The sequence below is a fragment of the Podarcis erhardii genome, assembly GCF_964252035.2.
Source record: "Podarcis erhardii genome assembly, chromosome: 2".
NCBI classification, from domain to species: domain Eukaryota; kingdom Metazoa; phylum Chordata; class Lepidosauria; order Squamata; family Lacertidae; genus Podarcis; species Podarcis erhardii.
Genome location: NC_138498.1, coordinates 39,164,518 through 39,185,833, shown reverse-complemented (window position 1 = coordinate 39,185,833; position 21,316 = coordinate 39,164,518). Strand labels below are relative to the sequence as shown.

At 41.9% G+C, this 21,316-nt stretch overlaps 1 protein-coding gene and 1 long non-coding RNA gene across 5 annotated transcripts in view; one reads left to right on the top strand and one right to left on the bottom strand.

Moving 5' to 3' along the window:
* The window catches only part of LOC309335720, a 164,164-nt gene that overhangs the window by 57,732 nt on the left and 85,116 nt on the right, over positions 1 to 21,316 (bottom strand). The gene's annotated exons all lie outside the window — the stretch shown is intronic.
* The window catches only part of LOC309335559 (myosin-1B), an 89,367-nt gene continuing 86,196 nt past the window's right edge, over positions 18,146 to 21,316 (top strand). The window contains exons 1-5 of one of the 3 annotated variants that reach the window (XM_081850644.1): positions 18,146 to 18,166; positions 18,388 to 18,435; positions 20,421 to 20,646; positions 20,742 to 20,885; positions 20,976 to 21,132. In XM_081850644.1, the coding sequence (XP_081706770.1) occupies positions 20,443 to 20,646; positions 20,742 to 20,885; positions 20,976 to 21,132 (505 nt within the window). In that variant the 5' untranslated portion in view covers positions 18,146 to 18,166; positions 18,388 to 18,435; positions 20,421 to 20,442. Of the gene's footprint in view, positions 18,167 to 18,387; positions 18,436 to 18,501; positions 18,520 to 20,420; positions 20,647 to 20,741; positions 20,886 to 20,975; positions 21,133 to 21,316 lie in introns of those variants that run through there. The other 2 variants (XM_081850646.1, XM_081850645.1) reach the window with 2 other exon arrangements.

The window sequence follows — 21,316 nt, the reverse complement described above, 5'->3', positions numbered from 1 at the left end:
CTAAGATATGAGTTCTTATGCATACTGTCCCATAATTTAGTGGTTCCCAAACTCCACCCCTACTTGAAAATTGCTGAGGGTATTAAGATCATCATCATCATTACTCATGCTGTAGCATTTGTGTAGCATTACTCATGCTGTAGCACTGTGTTAGATGCTGTAGGGTTAACTGTATTTTAATTGCTTTTTATTTCTTATATTATATTAGCATTTGAATTCCATAAAATTCTGTAATGCAATAAAATTTAATATAAGAAGTAAAAGATGTAAAATAAATACAATTAAGAATCCAGAGGACAGTTTAATGTGGACACGGCACAGAACACCTGAGAGAAGCCCCTGCCCTAATTTATGTACTTTTGGACACTTTTTTTTTGGTAAAAAGAACCTGATCCCAAAATTCAGTGAAGCGGAAATTTAAAAGGATAGCCATGTTTTGGTTTGTGTACTGTTTTCAGAGGAGCGAATTAGGTAGATTCACATTTAAATATGTACCAAAACCAAAAAACCCATATCCCTAGGCAATGGAGTCCTAAAAGTGGCATACAAAGAAACCTGTTCATAATGAATTCACCAAATGTTACACCAAACACTTATGATAGCCAAGACCCTTGATTATGGGAGATAAGGAGTGAATTAGCTACTACTGCAATATTATGTTTCCTAATCACCTAAAAAATGTGAACAATAATCTCTGTCAGCAATGGCTCTCTTTGAAAGATTGCAGCAAGAGCAGTTTCAGCCCTTTCCAATCAAAGAAATCAAATCTACTTTATTTCTGAGAGGTGATGATCGAGCAGTGTTTCTAAACAACACATTTTCTTAATGTGCTCACTCACTTAATGAATAGAGGATGCAAAAGGAGCCTTCAAAGGTCTTTTTTTACCTGCCTATCTTCATGATCAATCTGAAATGAAGGCTATTCATTTTCCCCCTCAGGCAGGCAGGAAAGCAGCCATCATTCATGGTACACATATTAAAAGGCTTCTGACCAAAGAAGGCCCTGTGCATTATACTGCAACAGCAATATCTATTCAAGGGAGAAGTCTGTAAGCACTATAGATGGTCTATATGAGGGTATCATTTCTTTAAATGAACCTGTAACGTGTAAAACAAATGCATAAATCCCAGAGTTCTTATATTTGGCCCAGATCATATTCCCTCCACAGCTGATGGACACATGCTGCACTCACTCTCTTGAGAGCTCCAAACACCCACCACAAGTAATAACATGTCAGCGAAAAATAAGCTTCTTATGGCTGAAACCTAACCCTGGGGAGCAGTGAAAATGACATCGGTAAAAATAGCTCGACTGAATGTGCTCCTTGGAGATGTGCTTGTAAAGGAAATGCTGGTCCCAGGATAGGAGCACAATTTTTAATGCCAAATTGAGTTCCCTTCTAAGGGTAGTTTCTCTTTTGTGCAGGGCCTTTCCACATACAAAGCCTGTGCTCTATCACTGTACTATTTTTTATCTTATTTTTTGCAGACAGGACATACTAATTTATCAACTGCAGAACAGTCAGAAAGGCTACAGAGGAAAGGTAGACATAGTTTGCTAGGCTGGAAAAGTTAAAAGGCATACAGAGGGCAACTTGCCTTGTCACTCTGCATCCAGGAAATTATTAGTATACCCTTATGCTACCACTTAAACATCAATCAGCTCCTTTTAAAAAATCTCGTTTTCAGAAACAGCATTTTATATATGAGATGGGACTGTCTGGATATGCTATGTATTTGAGCCTGAATGTCAGAAACAGAGGAAATTGGAAACTCCTGCACTTTGGTTAAATTACCAAAGACCAGAGGAGGAAACCTTTGCTTTTACTAGAAGGATATTATAGCTGGTGATAATGATTAAAGTCGTTTTAGCTTTGATTTTAGTGTCTAAACTGAAGCTTAGCTCTTTGGAAAATATTACTCTCTAACTGGCAAAACACAGTGGTGCAAAGTGGAGATAACAGGCATTCTGTATCGTGTTTCGGAACTGTGTGCTCTTCGAAGAGTATCATTGGCGCTAGAATTTACAGAAGGTGCACAGAGAATCGGGCCCCTAATCTCAATAAGAGAGGGAAGCTTCAGCTCCCAAGCTGCAAAACTGCTTATGATCCATTACTAACAGGTCCTTCCTAGAAGGCAAAGAAAAATAATTTAAAGGGTGAAGAAAGGGAAAGGAATTTACTACAGATGCAAATTGAGTCTTGGGATCTTTTTAGAAGTCAAGGGGCAGTGTGTGGATATTCTTATTTTATCTAATTAGAGGAAGAAGTTTCTTAAAGCCTGCTTCAGCTGTTAGCATATGGAAGATATGCTGTTATTCTAAAGGTCACCATTCTGCCTCATGAGCAACTGTTGTATCCTCTCAGGTCTTTCTCTGACCTGACAGTCTTTCATCTCCTGACTTTGAAACTCCAAAGCTCAACAGCTTCTCTGGGTGTTCCTCTTCCTTGGGGATGAAAAAAACTTTGAAAAAAATGTTATGCTGTGCAGCAGCATAAATGTACTCCTTGCCATGCTTTAAAAACTGCTCAGAGTCAGCTTAGAGACTGCTTAGTTCCTTCTTCACATCACAGCTGAGTTACAATGGTACAATTCCAATATTTCCTTGAGTAAACAAAGTGTGAAATATATATGTCAGTAAACACTTGAGGGTGTGTGCTATGGACAGCTTTCTGATGCATGTCCAAAGTGTGCTTAGGGCCATTTTGCCACCTAAAGTACTTAATTGCTTATGCTCTAGAAGAGCTCTCTCCAAACTACAGGCACAGGTTTCAGTTAGGTATCAAATGTTTTGTATCAATCAGCTGGTGCTCTGTATATACTCTGCTTCAGATGGAACATACCCCGCCACCCCCACCCTCCACATTTCTTATGAACTGCCATCAAACCAACACAGAAGGCTAAAGGCATGCTGACAGTTTCTGCTCAAGAAGAATGCAAAAGCTACACAATTTGTATTCTGTGCATCACAAATTTTAAACACCCTACAGAACACAAAATTGCATTGCATTTTATACTTCAGCCTGCTACAACATAATGCCATAACATTACGTAAGTTTGCATTTCATCCAGTGTGATAGTACAATATAGTCAAATTTATTTTATCCAGAGTGGTAAACACAATGAACAAATTTCTATTCTGGGTCTTCTCAAATTACCCTGTTCCTGAGCCTTAGCAACGATGCTTGATGATGGTCATTCCCTAAATGATTTCATAACCCAATAGACCTTAGTAACTGCAGTATTTATGCCTGCCAGTTGCCAAATTTATGGGGATTTATGTAATTTACCATGTCCATGGTCCATAGGATCCTAGTATATATTTGTTGTGTGAAGTCAAGGTACATATTTTGAATTGGTGCTGGAGTTGCTACCCCAAAGCTTTACTAATGTCAGATGCAGTGACCACTTCCTTTGCCCATTTATTTATTTATGTTTATGCTTATGCCCTCAACTTTGGGAAGCAGTGGCTTGGACTATTGTCCCAAATTATTACTCAAATTATCAAAGTAGGGGAACTTAATGGAATCTACAAGGGTCACCTCCTAACTTCCTGCAGATTTAGCCAAAGTAAAAACAGCCTCCTAAAAACAGCAGTCCTGTTTACTTGTATCCCCTTGATTATCATTGCAGAGGGTGGGCAGAGTGTGGACAAATTAATTGCATATCCCTGTCACCATTCCTACAGTCCTTTTTGAGCTAGGAACTGACTGACTACAGCAGAAAGCCTATTTGACTCAAGTATGCTCTCTGCATAATTAACAAGCTTGGAAAGGTTCTTAGAATATGCAGGGAGATCTACTCAAGTAGTGCTTGACTGCAAACATTCAGCCCTAGCATTTGAAGTGGGCAGCAAGGACGGTGACAGGAACATATCCAAGGGAGCAGGGTCAATGGACATGTCCCTGATTTCCCATCATGGGATATGAGTCTCATGGGAGGAAGAAGGGAGAGACCTGGGCTAGTAGGTAAAGAGGAGACAGCAAAAGATCCCCTCTTCTCCCCTGCATTACAAGCATTGCATCGCAAATCAGAACCTCCTAGTTGTATCCAGCATCCTCTGTACCAAACCATCTCTCTGTACTCCCTAATCGACATCAGGGACAGTATTGCTGCAGGAATTTATGTATAGGTGGTGGGAGGGGGGTTGCCCCTCCAGCAGATATCATGCACATGCAGCCCACTACCAAAATCAGCACAATCACTTTTGTGACTTTTGTGATTTGTCCCCACAAAACACTTCATCAGAGTTTCTTCCTATCTATTCAAAGTTAACAGTATAATGGATATTATAATGCTTTCAGAAGTGCCATTTACAATGCTGAAGGAAAGGACAGGAAACAGGAGAATGTTTTCCCCCCATGGCACAAGCTTTGGTTTATCAGAATAAAGGCCAGAGAGACCAAAACTATCTCAAGGAGACCTCTTGATCATTAATATTAATTATTGCTCAGCATGACAGCTGGAAATTAGATCTATGTAATTACTATACTTTGTTAGCAACTTAAGCTAGAGCAGACAAGTCTCTTTAGCAGGCTTTTTGCAACTCTAGGCACAAACTTGGCAAAGGCGTAAGGGCCCAGTAAAAACTGATATGGTTCCCAGACTTGTCTCACAGATGACAGGCTCAGAAATGAGGTGGCTCAGAGATGGTTTATGCTGAGTCTGAAGCAACTTATCCTTCTGGCAAATTTGACCAACTCATATGGTGTCCTTTGCACCACTGTAACCCCATGCAATATCCTGTAATGCTGAATTGCTTGGCAGTTCATACAGAAAATAATTTGAGCAGGGCTTTGTTTTTAACTTTTAGTGCCTGTCAAGCAGAAAACAAACCTACCCGGGTGTTCTTCCTTCTTTCCTTCAAAAGTCTCTGTGTGGCTCGCTTGTCAAACCCTAAAAAAATAAATCACATCTCGACAGGATATCAATGTCTGTGATACTGAGGCGATACTATGACAGACACTTTTCTTATCAATCCCAAATGAGGCCCTAACAGTAATCTAAGATCCTATTTGCCTAGGTGAAAATGTGAGAACTAGCAACACCACTGCTTATGCAAACTTACTGTATCACAGCTCTCTCCCTGCCCTGCCACCCCAATCCTCTGGCGCAGCCCAAGAAGTTGTCAAAGAAGCTACAAAATGGGATGGAAATGGAAAAAAAACATTCCAGCTATTCAATAACATGTTCTTGGCATACCTGTCAACTTTTCCCTTTTCTTGCAAGGAATCCTATTTGGAATAAGGGAATTTCCCTTAAAAAACGGGAAAGGTTGACAGCTATGGTTCTTGGTAGAAAGACTGTTGGGACTTAAGGTGGTTTTGTTTGTTTGTTTGCTCACCACATGGCTAATTAAATTCGACTAATAAAATGACATGTTAATACCAATCATATAATCTAGTACATGGAGACCAGATCACTTTATGCACAGTAGAATTGCTTCTCATGCCATTGAAATCTCAAATGTATACTCATTGAGAATGAAGTATGACAGCTATATGAAAACACAACTGCAGAGTTCCCAAGTTGACCAGTAGTGTAAAACTCCTATAAGGATTATAGATTGTACGTCTTGGGGCGCGGGGGGGGGGGGGCAGGGGAGTTACTTTAAACTTCATTTCAACAAGTGAAAAAAACTCTGCATAGCAAATTTTATATAATAAACAGGATAACATTCTCATCATAATTATAACTAAACAATACATTAGAAGCCATTAGATTATTATATGATCTATATAATTATGTGAAAACGCAGGTGCTCATTGTGGAAGTGGTTGGACAGGTGACCATACCTAAACCACATTTTCTGGGGAGCACATCTGAAGAAATCGCTGAAGCAAAGGTGACAATCATTGCAGTTTTGAGGGTGACAAACTAAAAATTATGGTGCTGTGATGGATGGAGAGGTTTCAGCTGTCTACTCCGGGGTCATTATTCCTCCTTAAGACAGTTTGGGTAGAGGATGGGTTCTACAAATCTGGGTGTCTCTGGCAAGAGTCCACTTGCCTCAATCATGGCACTGCATACCCTCCATGAATGTGTTGGGGTGGTGGCAGTGCAACTGTGGTTGATGACAGCATCCATATGGGGCGGGGCATGGGATGTGCTCCATGTGCGTTTGTTTGTCAGGTTGTGATGTGTTGTGCTCTTGCTATATGTGGCTATGCAATTGGCAGAGCATGTGGTTTATTCGTCCTGGGTGTGCTGATTGGCTGCCACAGTGACCATTACCAGGGATACACTGTACACTGTGTTCCCTGTTTGCTTGTATTCCTGTACTGGTGAGTATGAGCTGCTTTCCCCAAAAAGTGCTTGGGACCTTTCCTCTGGGTAGCAACTGGTGGGCCCTGTTTCCATGGCAATGTCAGCTCTCTGTGTTTTGATGGCTTCTTTTCACTCCACTCAGCCAGCATTTGTCCCTTCAAGGGATTCAATGGATCATGAACTAAACTGGTGTAACTTATGCTGGCTTCCCCTAGTTAGGATCGTGCTGTTAATCCTCTGCCCTAAATACCTCAATCAGTTATATAAGTAATCTATAATTTGAAAGCATTCAAACACCCAAGAGTTTTTAACTTTTTCCCTTACAGAACAAGAACTCTTGGACATAAGACAACATTTTAGATTCATAATGAATCAGTGAAATACTTAGGGATTTTTTTTCCTGAAGAGTAAATGAACAGTGGCAGGCACTAAAATATAATACTTTGGGAAAGGAGGTAAAGAAAGATGTGAAGAGATGAGAGTATCTTAAATTATCCTTCTCGGGAAGAATTGCAGCAATAAAAATGAATGTACTTCCAAAGATAAACATATTTTCATGACAAAAATAAAATGAAATTATGGCAATAGATTATTTTGATTTATTTTGAATTATGGCATTGATTATTTTGTATGTGGGGGGAAACAGAAAAAAGTTTAAAACTTTATGTATTAGTAGGGAAAAAAAGGCCCTTTCCTTACCAGATTAGAAGACTTAATTGTATAAGCTAATTGTATAAAATGAATTGCAGACTAGTATATTGAGAATATATATATTGGGAAGCAGATGGCGCTGTGGTTTAAACCAGTGTCCCGCTTGGACTTGCCAATTGAAAGGTTGTGGTTCGAGGCCCCACTACAGGGTGAGCTCCTGTCGTTTGGTCCCAGCTCCTGCCAACCTAGCAGTTCGAGCGCACATCAAAGTGCAAGTAGATAAATAGGTACCGCTCCGGCGGAAAGGTAAACTGCGTTTCCATGCACTGCTCTGGTTTCGCCAGAAGCGGCTTAGTCATGCTGGCCACATGACCCAGAAGCTGTACACCGGCTCCCTCGGCCTGTAAAGCGAGATGAGCGTTGCAACCCCAGAGTCGTCCCCTTATCTTTTATATTGAGAATAAAGTTTTTGTTTAGGAGAGCTTTTGTTCAGGATCCTCCAGCACAGTGGTGGAAACTGTGGCTCTCCAGAGTCTCCCATCTTCTGAAGAGGGACTGGTGGAAGTTGAAGTCCAACAGCATATGGAGGCCACAGCTTCCCTATCCCTATCCTACATAAAAATATATTTTCAGTTAGGGTAACTGATGGCAGCATGGCCAAGCAACTGCTAGTTACCCAGCACCACCTCCTCACTGCTTTCTCCATTGTAGCACTTCTGCTCCAACTATGTTGCCATCACCTTCTCCTCTTCCCCTTTCCAGCAATATTTGGAGAGGCCCCACTCATGCACCTGCCCATTGGGACTGGTTATACTAAATGCCCAACTTCTGTAGCACAGGGGACAACTAACAGTGCATTGTCATAAGAATAGCCCTGCTTGACCAGGCCAGTAGCCTGTCTAGTCCAGCATCCTGTTCTCAAAGTCACCACTCAGATGGTGAAATTCTTAAATCCAAATTTACAAATCCAATGAAAACATCCAGTCCTCAACCCCTCCCTCCTTTCTTCAGTTACTTATGTTATATCCTTCCTCACTGCACATCCAGTTTGTATCTATCTACTAGTCCACATAACACCTGTCCTGAAAGACCTACATTGGCTCCCAGTACGTTTCCGGGCACAATTCAAAGTGTTGGTGCTGACCTTTAAAGCCCTAAACAGCCTCAGTCCAGTATACCTGAAGGAGCATCTCCACTCCTAGCATTCTGCCCAGACACTGAGGTCCAGCGCCGAGGGCCTTCTGGCGGTCCACTCACTGTGAGAAGCCAAGTTACAGGGAACCTGGCAGAGGGCCTTCTCGGTAGTGGCACCCGCCCTGTGGAACGCCCTCCCACCAGATGTCAAAGATAAAAACAACTACCAGACTTTTAGAAGACATCTGAAGGCAGCCCTGTTTAGGGAAGCTTTTAATGTTTGACAGACTATTGTATTTTATTGTTTCGTTGGAAGCTGCCCAGAGTGGCTGGGGAAACCCAGCCAGTTGGGTGGGGTATAAATTATCATCATCATCATCATCATCCCAGACATTCTATTAGAGTTATTCTCACTGCACATTTTTATATCAGTCCTGCTAGTGATTTAAGTTGTTTACAATAGTTCTTCAAATAATCAATACATTTCCCCCATTCTATAATAAAACATTTCTCTTCTTGATTTCTTAACCTTCTGGTAATGTCTTGGCGTTTCCTAATGCTAACATACGATTGTGGTTGAGGCTAAGGAAGAGTAACTGAGCATCTCATATTACTGTAGTGGGTGCAGGGATGATCTCTGCAAAAGGTCGAGAGGAATGTTCTTTGAGCTTCATAACCTTTGTACAATTCGCCTGGTGGATGTGGATGTTCAGTAGTAGTAGGGTACTGGTAAATCTTTACTTGAAAGTCAGTAAGCTTGTAGGACAATCCAGACCACTAGTTTTGTAGTAATAATTTTGCATGCGGGCGCGCGCGCGCACACACACACATATATATGTATATGTATGAAAAAAAATATTTAGAGGTTGAAAACTGCTGTACTAATTGAGCCTTTAAATATAGTGGGAATCCTCTCCAGCATGGAAGCATTCAAGCCCTGTTTCTTCAAAGTACAACTACCACTTTCCCCATTATTATTAGGAGCTCATAGGCAAGTGTATTCAGGGGTCCTGTGTGAAACTCCTGCATTCTCAAAAATATGCTCCCTGTCAAATCAAGTGCTAACACAAAATAAACAAATTCCTTCCAGTAGCACCTTAAAGACCAACTAAGTTAGTTCTAGGTATGAGCTTTCGTGTGCATGCACACTTCTTCAGATACCTTCTTCAGATATCTGTAACTAAATCAAGTGCTGTTCTCTGTGTGTTTTTGAATCTTCCCAGACTACAAAGGTGTGCCCACATGGAGATTATAGGAAAAGAAGGAATTTATTAGAAAAAAATAACACGATTTTAACAATGAAGCTTAACAGTATACATTTACAGCACTAGGTACACATAACACAATATTCTAACACAAGCATGCATCTAACTTAGAAAAAAGGGAAGAAACTGTTGCAAAATTTACCTATCCTAGCACGCAGTAAAGCACTTCTGAAACCGTGTGTGTGTGTGTGTGTGTGTGTGTGTGTGTGTGTTTGTAGGTGATAGAAGAGCTGGGATCAGGCACTGAGCTCAGGAATGTATACCCAAAGTGATTTCATATGTAATGACACTTGCAATGTGGAACTATTTATGATAATTATAAATATCCAGAATGCAGCAGCTAGACTGGTGACTGGGAGCGGCCGCTGAGACCACATAACATTGGTCTTGAAAGACCTACATTGGCTCCCAGTATGTTTCCAAGCACAATTCAAAGTGTTGGTGCTGACCTTTAAAGCCCTAAACGGCCTTGGCCCAGTATACCTGAAGGAGTGTCTCCACCCCCATCGTTCAACACTGAGGTCCAGCGCCAAGGGCCTTCTGGCAGTTCCCTTACTGCGAGAAGCAAAGTTACAGGGAAGCAGGCAGAGGGTCTTTTCGGTAGTGGTTCCCACCCTGTGGAATGCCCTCCCATCAGATGTCAAAGAAACAAACAACTACCTGACGTTTAGAAGACATCTGAAGGCAGCGTAGTTTAGGGCAGATTTTAATGACTGATTTTTTAATGTATTTTTAATCTTTTGTTGGAAGCTGCCCAGAGTGGGCAGGGTATAAATAAATCATCATTATTATTATGGTTATTTAACAGATAGATAAAGGTAAAAGATGCAGCAAATTTAATCTTAAACATGAAAGCCGTGGAGGGAGGGAGGGAGGTCCAAAGGTTCAAAAGAACCTTGTACTTTAATGTTTGAAATGGTTATGTTAAAATGTATAAAATTATGAAAAAACCTCTCTCTCTCTCTCTCTCTCTCTCTCTCTCTCTCTCTCTCCACACACACCAAAGTGATTTCAGATCTTTATTAAAATAGGATTACAGGCATAGACCCTTCAACAAACCTTAGGTTTGAAGTCCAGTGGCAAGTTAAAGATGTTCCTGAGGTGTGCAGAGAGGTTGCTCAGAGGGAGAATAGCCCCTCAATCACTTCTGAGGTCCGGCCCCTGAGTCTCAGATGCTGTTAGTCACCTTCCCAGAAGACCTATGGATCACTGGAAACATGTAATACAGAGTACAGCATTCTGTGGCAACCATGACAGCCTATACCTATGCTAGGACCTGCTTTTCTTTTGAAACCTTCAAGGCGTGGGTAACAGTTCAGCCCTGTGCCTCCCGCACTGGGGAGGCTGATAATCTACAATACCTCATCTCCCTTAAGGAGAAGGGGCTGGCCATCAAGACCATGGCCTGACCCCTGCAATCACTTCCACATGCACAGGTTGCTAGAAGGTTGGTGCCGAGGTCACCCTCCAGCCCTAGACACTAGAAAACCTGTCACTTATAACTGCCTTATGAATATTTGGAAAGTGCTGGGCACCCTTTGTTGGTCCAAATATGAGACCCAGCTATTCCAGGTAGCCTGTTCCTTGGCATTTCTTGGCACTCTATGTGTCAGGAAGTGCACTGCTGCCCCCCATGAGCCCAAGGGGATCATGATAGGGGATGTGCACCTCTCCCACTCATCCCTCAGGGTTCGTGTGTGAACCTCAGAAAACTGACCAGCTAGGTAGAGGGGCTACAGTCCATCTGAAGGCCTCCCCCCACCCAAGACTCTGCCTTGTGGTAGACCTAAAAAAATTCATTGGTGCAAGGCCAGCCAACCATGGCCCGCTCCTAGTGCATGCAAATGGTCCTCGTCTGTCCAGGGGCCAATTCACGGCTGTACTTAAGAAGGCCATCTTCATGTGCAGGATAGACCCTTTAGAGTATGCCACCACAGCCTTCTGTTGTTGTTTCTACTCCTCCTGCACAAAATCCCTGGATCGGTGGTGCACATCTGCCTACAGGCATTACACTGGAACTGCTGGTCTCACTCTTCCCTGTTGATGGTTTTCTGTTCAGGTGCTGGCCGTGAGAAGGTTTGGATTTGTGGCCACAGTATCATGCAGTGGGCCCAAGGGCACACATCTTCAACACCTTGGAGTGCTCAGTTTGGCTTGGATGACAGCACCTGTATCACATGGTTGGGTCAGAGGGGCATGCATTGGGATGACCTAATGCAGTGGCTTACATCTTGATTCACAGTTTGTGGTCTGTCTTGGTGATACAGCTGGGGGGGAAACAACCTAGTTGGCAGGAAAGGTATCAACCTCACCTTATCAGCAGCCTCAGACCAGGTGGTCCTTCACTCAGTGCATCCCCAGATGTTCATCCTGTGGTTGGAGATGTTGGAATGGCAGCAATGGTGGGATGTTATGGAGCCTGCATGCATAAACTGGGCATGAAAAGAATGAACGGGACAATGCTGTGTGTGGTGTTGCAATTTGGGGCTGGGTGATTTGGCACCCTGGTATAATTTTTGACAAGGCAGAACTGTATAGGTCTGATGTAGTGCACCTGCCTCCCATGGGGAATGAGGCTTGGTTGCTAGACACCGGTCATGAACACATCTGCCCCAAGTAGAGAGGCACAGCATGAGTTAGGAAGCAGCCAGCAGCAGGAAAGCTTGCATTTCTCTCAGACAGCAGATATGATGTTAGCAGAGGGTGGGATGGAGAGAAGCCAACTCGCTCAAGAAGCACAGGCAGGCTTGGAAAGCAGGAGGGGGAGCGTTTGCTACCGGAAGAGGGGGCAATTAATCCTATGAGCCCAAGGAGTAGACGTATGGGAAAGGTATTAGACAGGAAACAAAACCAGAAATATAAGGGTCATAGGTTCAGGATATTCTGCAGAAGCAGGAAGAACTCATCAGAAGGGTCAACTGAATCATAAGGTATGGAAGCTCCGATAGAGCGTCCAAGGCTGATAGTTTGTTTTACAATAAACCTTCCACCTAATTCCAACTTGTGTGCTGTGCTATCAAGATGGCAGCCTGGGCTCCTGACAACACCTACTGGAGCCTATGTGATTGGTTGCAGATGTGAGTGGTTTGGTGGTGAGAGGCCAACTTGAGTGGCAGAAAAAGACATTGGGTTGGATCCTTAGCCCAGGAAAAGTGGGTGGGTAGGAGACCAGCCCCCCTCACCACTCGTCAAAGTAAAGTGCACATCATAGGGTGATCCTTAAATCCAGGATTGAGTCTACAAGCTTAATCAACCAGCAAATGTACAGGTTAATTCAAGATCCACGCCCAATGTCTATGCCAAAGCCTACTGACATCTTTAATCAGTAAAATTGTTCCCATTTTCATCCCAAGGCACTGTGTTGTATTCATTTCTACCTATCACATCCGTGACCTTGGGCTTACTGCACCTGGGCCCACAATATAAAAATCAACAGTGTGACACTTGATGATCAGAATGGATCCTATGAATCCATCATAAATGTTTGCACAACAATTGTGCATTCTGCTGACTACATCCTCCATTTGGTTGCATAATTAGCATGGAGCTGATGTATAAGCATTCTGTGGCATTGTGCAAACTGCCCAAGATGGTAACACATCAACATAAAACTGGAGCACACATGTCCACATGGATACTCCCTAAAGATTTGCACTAATTGCATATGCAAGGCGATAATTCATCAATTCTAACTGTAACTCTGAAGAGGGTAACAGTTATGTGCCATCTGTATTGTGGTGCTGAATAAATGGGAGAAGGCATGCACGTATTTCCTTCTTTGAGCTTTAACATGTTTGCATTTGGAAAGACTTGAAGAAAGTTGAGAAGGAAGAGCGGTAGGAATCAACATAATCTTCATTGCTAACTGAACTGTGATGTGTCTCCCTTTAATAAGCTTTTAGGATGTGATAAATGTTCATCAGCTGAGCTTCATAACATGAATATTTGATCTATTTACTCCAGCGATTGCCAAGAATGTGCGGAAATAAATAGAAGAAAAGCAATCTCTCCTATTAGTTGTTTGCAGGGTCACATGAAGTACTTGATTTTAGAAATGACAACCAGGATAGTTCTCTTAATCATAGCTGATCTCCTGAATCCCCTATCCTCAAGTTGATAATCTGTTTATGGGCGCATCTTCTTAGTTCTTAAAACTCTGTGCTTCAAGGCCTTCTAGATGGCCCCTAGTTAAGGAACAATTCTATGCCTTGTGCCATTTTCAACAAACCCCACTAGAGGCTCAATAGCGGCCTAGAGGCCCATTACCTCCTTACAGAGAGAAGCCACCCTTCCAAAAATTCCTTCAAACATGTGTTGAGGTAGAAAACAATGAATTCATGGAGCCTCCCACAGTTCAGGGCCCCCACTCTCATCTGTTCACTGAGTTTCTGTGGCAGAAGTCTCTTTGCCTATAGCTAGTGTAGTTTTAGCCTGGGGGATTGGTATTGTGCAGGGTCATTGAAAATAAAGGGCTGGGTTCATGGACCAATTAATCATCTCATCAGCAGTGGCAGCACCATACTGTCCCCTGCAGTATGGTGATCCATACTGAAACCAGAGCTGTCAGAACTATTGAGGGAACCCACATATCAATCTAGCAGTGGCTGATTTACATCCAGGTGCCTCGTGTTTGCAGTTCCATTCCTGGTTAGTAAGTTGTTACCTGTCCCATAAATGGCCAATATAGATTTATGCTGCTGACAGCGCCCTGTTTTTTTAGCCTTTTATGAACAGTAAGGATGGGGAGTATAAAGTTCTTCTTTTGGCCGACTTTCTTCAAAGTTAATTGATGGACTAGCAGGCGCTGGCTGATCTCCCAGATGCTGAGTCATTCCAGCAACTCCAATGCGGTAAATAAAAAATTGGAAGATAAGATGGTGAATCATTACAGATAATATGAAAAGAAGAGTATGCTTCTCTCAACTTTCAACATTTGCACGGGCAAAAGATGACCAATAAGCCATGTGATTTTAATTCTGAGATGCTCTTTCAAGGGATTAGTGACTAGTTCAAGAAGCCACTCAAAGCCTTAAGTCAGTCCATCGCACCTTTTTCTCACTCTGCTTTTTTACCTCAATTTCAACACATTCCTGGAGACTAGCTGCCTTTGATATTTTAGATTTTGTAAGTTTAATTGTTCAGGAACCTTGGCCTGTAGCTATCCACTACTTATTCAGAAATAGCCCCTAATTCATGTCCTGCAGGTTTTTATATTATGGGTTGCTACAGTTCTCTCAGCTATGCTTAGGGCCACCCAGCACTCCTGGAAATGACAACAATCTCAAGCTACTTGCTGGGCTGATGGATGGAGTTGTGCCAAAGTATCGAAGGATGCCAGACCATGCAGTCAATCTAGTAGAAAATCTCATGGGGATTTCATCGGAACATAACAGCTGTATATCTGTACAATCTTTATATACAGGGGTCATTTTACATTCCCTACTCTGGAAGGAGTTAACCTCATTTTGGATTCATATATTGCCTTCAGCTCTTTAACATACAATGCTTTGGAGTAGGATTCATAGGTTCTTATATATTCATTGGTTTAAACATAAAGATGATGCCCTAGTGTTTGTTCTTCTTTAGAAACTGGAGCCATTGAATTATTTTCAAATGCTACATCATCAAGCCCAGTTAATTTGCAACTTTTGTAAGTTTATCCACTCGTAATTTGAAGTGGTCTAAAAAGGAATCATGCCCACACCTTATTTTGAATTGACACTGTTTTATTATTGGGTAATTGGCTCTTCCAATCTATTCCCTTGCCAGAGTAAAGAACACTTTAGTATTTATATAACCAGTAACCCATTAACTTGTTCAGGTTTTTGAGTTTTTTAAATTATCCTTGTTGAAGGATTATATTACCCTTTAATGCCAGCACATTGAAGTTAGATTCCTTTTCTTATTCTGAAAAGCTTATTCAGTTGGTCCTTTTGACATGGGTACAATGTGATGAAGCCACAATGGGTTTATTTCTTAGAACTACAGTAACTTGTCCAGTGGTACATTAAGTTTCATATGCAGTTAAAAAAAAAAAAAAGGTAAAGGACCCCTGGACAGTTAAGTCCAGTCAAAGGCAACTATGGGGTTGCGGCGCTCATCTCGCTTTCAAGCCGAGGGAGGCAGCATTTGTGCACAGACGGCTTTCCAGGTCATGTGGCCAGCATGACTAAACTGCTACTGGCGCACGGAGGACCATGCCAAGTGCCAGAACACACGGAAACACCATTTACCTTCCACCACAGCGGTACCTACTTATCTACTTGCACTGGTGTGCTTTTGAACTGCTAGGTTGGCAGGAGCAGGGACAGAGCAACGGGAGCTCACTCCGTAGCGGGGATTCGAACTGCCAACCTTCTGACTGGCAAGTCCAAGAGGATCAGTGGTTTAGACCACAGCACACAAGTAATATGTTTATTTATATATTATCAAGTCAAGTATTCTCTCCACAGAGATTCTTGTGTTGTGGGTGGAATAAATGTATTTTCTGTCTCATTTATAAAGGAAAAGAATGGAAGCCAAGTTTCACCAAAAGTGTCTATTCTTGAAGTGCCTTTAAATACCCTTCTGTGGTGAGTAAGGAATTCTGATAGGACCACATTCCAAAGATTTCAAGATTTCAATTGAGATTTCTATAGGTTGCTTCCAGAATCGGGCTATTGTTATTTGGGTAGCTGATAATAATATTAAATTTAAATTTGAGATTATGCAAGAGCAGAACTGGGTGGAAGGGATTCCCAAAATGAGTATACCATCGTGCAACTCCACCATGCATGAAAATATGAGCATATCTCCCTACAGCCTTTCGAGCTTAGGGAATAGATGCTAGTGTTTATTTGGGCTAGACGTGATGGAGCCCAGTGCCAGCAAAATAAAATTTTAAGAGAAGCCTCCTGCAAACGAGCAGAGAAGGTTCGTAGGGACGGCTTATGCCAAATTGATTGCCATTTATTATCTGCAATTATGTTCCCTACGTTTCCCCCCCATATTGTCCGGAGGCCTCCTGGATCGCCTGCGTATTGTTCTATAAGAATGCTATAAATTAAAGACGCAGCTCCTTTTATTTCATATATTGATTTGTTACAGAGAGACTCAAATGACATAAGAGAATGAAGGCCCTCCCTCTTGCATCCCAAGTATCTTGCAAATGTGCACAATTGAATAGATTGGAACCAGGTTAATTGGGCATCATCCTGTTTCTCCATGAGCTTATGCTTAGAAATTGCTTTATCTCTAGGCAGAAGGTCTCTTATCCGATAGACGCCTTTCTCCTCAAGTTTTTAAAACTGTCCATATTCATCCTCCTGTTGGAATAATGGATGGTCCAACAGTGAAGTCAATGATGAGGGTTTGGGGGCCAGAACTGAGTCCCATCAGCACTGCTTTAAAAATGGGTTTTGAATTTTTCTCCACTCAGTTTGGGATAGTTTTAGGAAAGAAAATGCCCTTACTGACAGTGAAGAGGGAGAGTCCTCAATCTGTACCCATGGAATGTCATATTTCCCCCTAATCAAGGGGATCAGAGATTTAATCTGAAATGCTGCATAAAAGAGTCCTAGGTTGGGCAATCTGAGACCTCCCTTAGATCTATGCCTAAATAACGTTTTATAATTTATTCTAGATTTTCCCCCAGATGAAACAAAGAGAATTAGCTTTTGTTGCCATTTTTTAAGCAGAGATGAGAAAATATGGATGGGCAAAACCTGAAAAAAATAAAAATGAAAACTTCGGAAGAATAGACATTTTAACCACAGCTATCCTGCCAAGCCAACTGAGATTTAAATGTTTCCATTGTACCAATTCTTGGGAAATATCTCTGAGCAGGTTTTTATAGTTTCAGCGACTAAGCTGTTTTAGATCTGATGTTAAATTGATACAAAGATAACTAAAGCCACAATGACCAATGCTAAATTCTGCTTGTGATATTAGTTGCTCACAAGTCAATGTGGGTAGGTTAGTTGGAAGAATGGCTGAAACTACCGGTACTTTATTTTGTACACAACTGTGTGATGCTTGATCACATGCACACAAATTCACAGGTATGCTTCTTATAAGGTTTGGTGAAACTTAGCATGTAACACCCCCAACCAATGGCCTCATTACATGTTAACATGTTACTAGAGTTCACCAGACGTACATACTTTGGATGTACGTTTATAGCTTTGTGCTAAGCTTCATATATGCAAAAACATGCAGCCTCTGGTGTATTAAATGCTCATCCAAAGCCACCTTAAGCAACTCTATGCCCAAGTGACCACATCAATCAATCTTAAGATGGCAACTCTTTCTTATGCCAAGAACAGCAATTCCAAAAATACTTATAATAACAATATAATTTTAATTAGTTTGGAGGATTAGAATTAAATTTGCAAATACTTGTTTATAAGCACTTTACAATAGGAAACGTTATCAATTCCATTTTCTTCTCTTCCCACCCACCTATCCAAAACAGAACAGAACAGTGAGATATGAAAGCAATGCTCAGGAGGTCATTCAGCAATGACAACACCAGCAATAGCAATAGCACTCAAGAGGCCCTTGTGCCATACTCTGGCTTTCTTGAATAGCCCAGATTCTCTCCTTTAAGACCCTTGTGAAATTATTTATAGGGCATTTACTCACATAGTCTGTAGGACATCAAATATTTCTAATTATATCCAGTCATGTCAAATGACAATTATGCCTTAGCCAACTTTGCCAAACAATGCTTTACAGGGAAAGGTTAGCCAAAATGCCTTGAGTGAAGAATGGCTTGGGGGTGGGAGGACAGGGGCTGGTACTTGTGCTCATCCGAGAGTATAAAAGTGTCTAGGGCCAATTTGTGTTGTCCTTCCACAGATAGTTAATAGGTAAGTGTTGGGGGGTGATTGTGGGGCTCTGGAGGGGGGGTAGCGCCCCTGAATTCCACTCATGCCAGGCCATTCCTTATGCCTTTGCCATTAGCTCAGGAGAATTGACTATGTCAAACGGGATTTCAGATATGCTCCTTTGCTTCCAGTCAGTAATTCATTGTTGGAAGACTCTTTGAAAAGTCACCAGTAAGAAGAGATTTGCACTTTTTGTTTTGCAGTACTGGCCGGTGCTGAGCCTGAGCACTATTCATTTCGTATACCAGGAGGTAAGACTGTGATTGTACCCATTCTTGGGGAAGGGGGAAGAGGTTCAAAGAAAGTCTCCTTTTGGATCTGAGCTGAAAATACAGGTGCTGTGCCCCTTGCTAATTATGTACCGCATGAAATATTTCATGGGTATTGTGTTCAGATTTTATTGCACAGTGTCCATGTTAACTGATCATGCAGTTCTGGCATATGAGGCATTACTAGCAAGTGCTCCTCCCCTCTAAGCACATGCTAGAAGTTCCAGCTTTTAATTGCCCTCTGTGACATTATCTGATACTTCCAGAGAAAATCTAATTGCAAATTGGGCAACCATCAAAGTGGGCAACAAGTTGGCATCCAGGGCAAAGTGAATTCTCTAATGAATACCACTCTTTGGGAATGTGTACTGGAGTACACTAGCAGCAATAACACTGTGTTTGACTGTTCCTTTATTTCAGGTTTAGTTTTGAGAAATGATAGTGAAAATCATGTCTTGCCTTCTCATTTATTTACATTATTAGTTAATATTATAACATTGGCATCTCTTAACAAATTGAACTAAAATTTTGTAACTGGGACTGCTTGAGAGCTGCTTGATGATGTATATATTTAATTCCCCGAGAGCAGAATCCAAGCGGAAAGGAGGGTAATGTCTAGGGCTGAGCATGAACTTCCATCAGAATACAAAGGTTAGGATTTCTGATGCACAACCAAGAGTATACTCATCAATCAACAAAATAAGGGAGGAAAATGGAAGTTAACAGGGAGGGTGGCAGCTTAGTGTTTTGTATGAAAAGGTCCATGGTTCAATCCATGGCATCTTCAGGTGGGGCTGGGAGAGATGCCTGTTTCAAATCCTGGAAAGCTGCTGTGTGTTGGTAAATGTAATACTGAACTCGATGCACCAATGGTTGGGCTCCGTATGAGACAGCTTCCTGGGTTACTGTGATGACTGGAGGCTAATTACATGGAAGCAAGCTAGCTGGAGCTAGGAGCCAAAGAAACATATTCAGATAGAGGCAGGAGGATAGAACAGCTTAAAACTAGAGCAAGAAATTCAGAGGGGAAACAAATTCAATATGTTCCTAAAATCCAGTTTGTCTTGCAAACTTTCAAATTCATTTTCTAGCTGCTTGAAAGTATTGGTGCAGTCATGAAAAGAAATAAAACAGAGCCATTCACGATTGAGTTGAGGTGCTGTGCCAGTGTCGGATTGGACACTAGCACCGCTCAGCAGGTGCAGTGACCCCTTCTGTTCACTGAATGTGTGGGCAGGTGGCAGTCAGCGGGAGGCCCTGAAATGGTGCTTTCTGTGGGCTGGCAAGTGGGAGGGCCTAAGCTGGCATGGGAAACTACAACTAATCCAGAATGCGGCAGCTAGACTGGTGACCGGGGGGTGGCTGCCAGGACCATATAACACCAGTCCTAAAGGACCTTTGTTGGCTCCCATTATGTTTCCGAGCAAAATTCATAGTGTTGGTGTTGACCTTTAAAGCCCTAAACAGCCTTGGCCCAATATACCTGAAGGAGCATCTCCACCCTCATCACTCAGCTCAAACACTGAGGTCCTCCTCTGAGGGTCTTCTGTTGGTTCCCTCACTGCAAGAAGCAAAGTTACAGGGAACAAGTCGGAGGGCCTTCTCGGTAGTGGTGCCCTCCCTGTGGAACACCCTCCTTTCAGATGTCAAGGATATAAAGAACCATACAACTTTTAGAAGACATCTGAAGGCAGCCCTGTTTTGGGAAGTTTTTTGTTTGATTTTTAAATATATGCTGTAAGACACCCAGAGTGGCTGGGGAAACTACTACTACTACTACTACTACTACTAATAATAATAATAATAACAAACCATAATTTCAAATATATTGAAATACTTAGAACCCATGTGCCTCCTCAACAATTTCCTCTACTTCTAAGACATACCAATATTAGAAATGCAAAAGAATATATACAGTGGCATTACACAGCTGCAATTCTCATGTGGGCTGTCATTCTCTGTAACAGTGTTCCTTGCTAAGCTGCAGCCATGTCTTCGGACTCAGATATGGCAGCCTTCGGGGCAGCTGCCCCTTTTCTCCGAAAGTCAGAAAAGGAGAGAATTGAGGCTCAAAACAAGCCATTTGATGCCAAAACATCAGTTTTTGTGGTGGATCCTAAGATCTCCTTTGCAAAAGGTGTTGTCCAGAGCAAGGAGGCAGGGAAAGTCACAGTCAAGAAAGAAGGTGGAGACGTGAGTAGAGAAACTCCAACTGACATTGAAAAATTAGGAATATATTTGTCCTATTCTTTATGCTCTTTGTTGAATGGTCTCTTGTTTCCTTGCAGACTGTGACAGTTAAGGATGACCAAGTCTTTCCTATGAATCCTCCCAAATTTGATAAAATTGAGGACATGGCCATGATGACCCACCTCCATGAACCTGCTGTGCTGTATAACCTCAAAGAGCGTTATGCAGCCTGGATGATCTATGTGAGAACAGTTTAACATTTACCATTGACTTCACAATACAGATTATTATTCCACAGAGAATCAGATTTACTATCCATCTTTTCTTTACAGACCTATTCAGGTCTCTTCTGTGTCACTGTCAATCCCTACAAGTGGCTGCCAGTATATAATCCTGAGGTGGTAAATGCCTACAGAGGCAAAAAGCGTCAAGAGGCCCCTCCTCACATCTTCTCCATCTCTGACAATGCCTATCAGTTCATGTTAACTGGTAAGTAGGTCAACCTACCTCAAAGTGATTACAGAGTGACAGTTCCCCAGACTGAGTCAACAGCTTTTCCAAAAAGTCTCATGCACGATGGGGTTGCAGCTAAGAATTATTTCTATAGTCATCAAAGCTCAAAAGAAGGAAATCTCAACTCAACTGTCCTCTAAAAGACCAAAACCTAATTGCA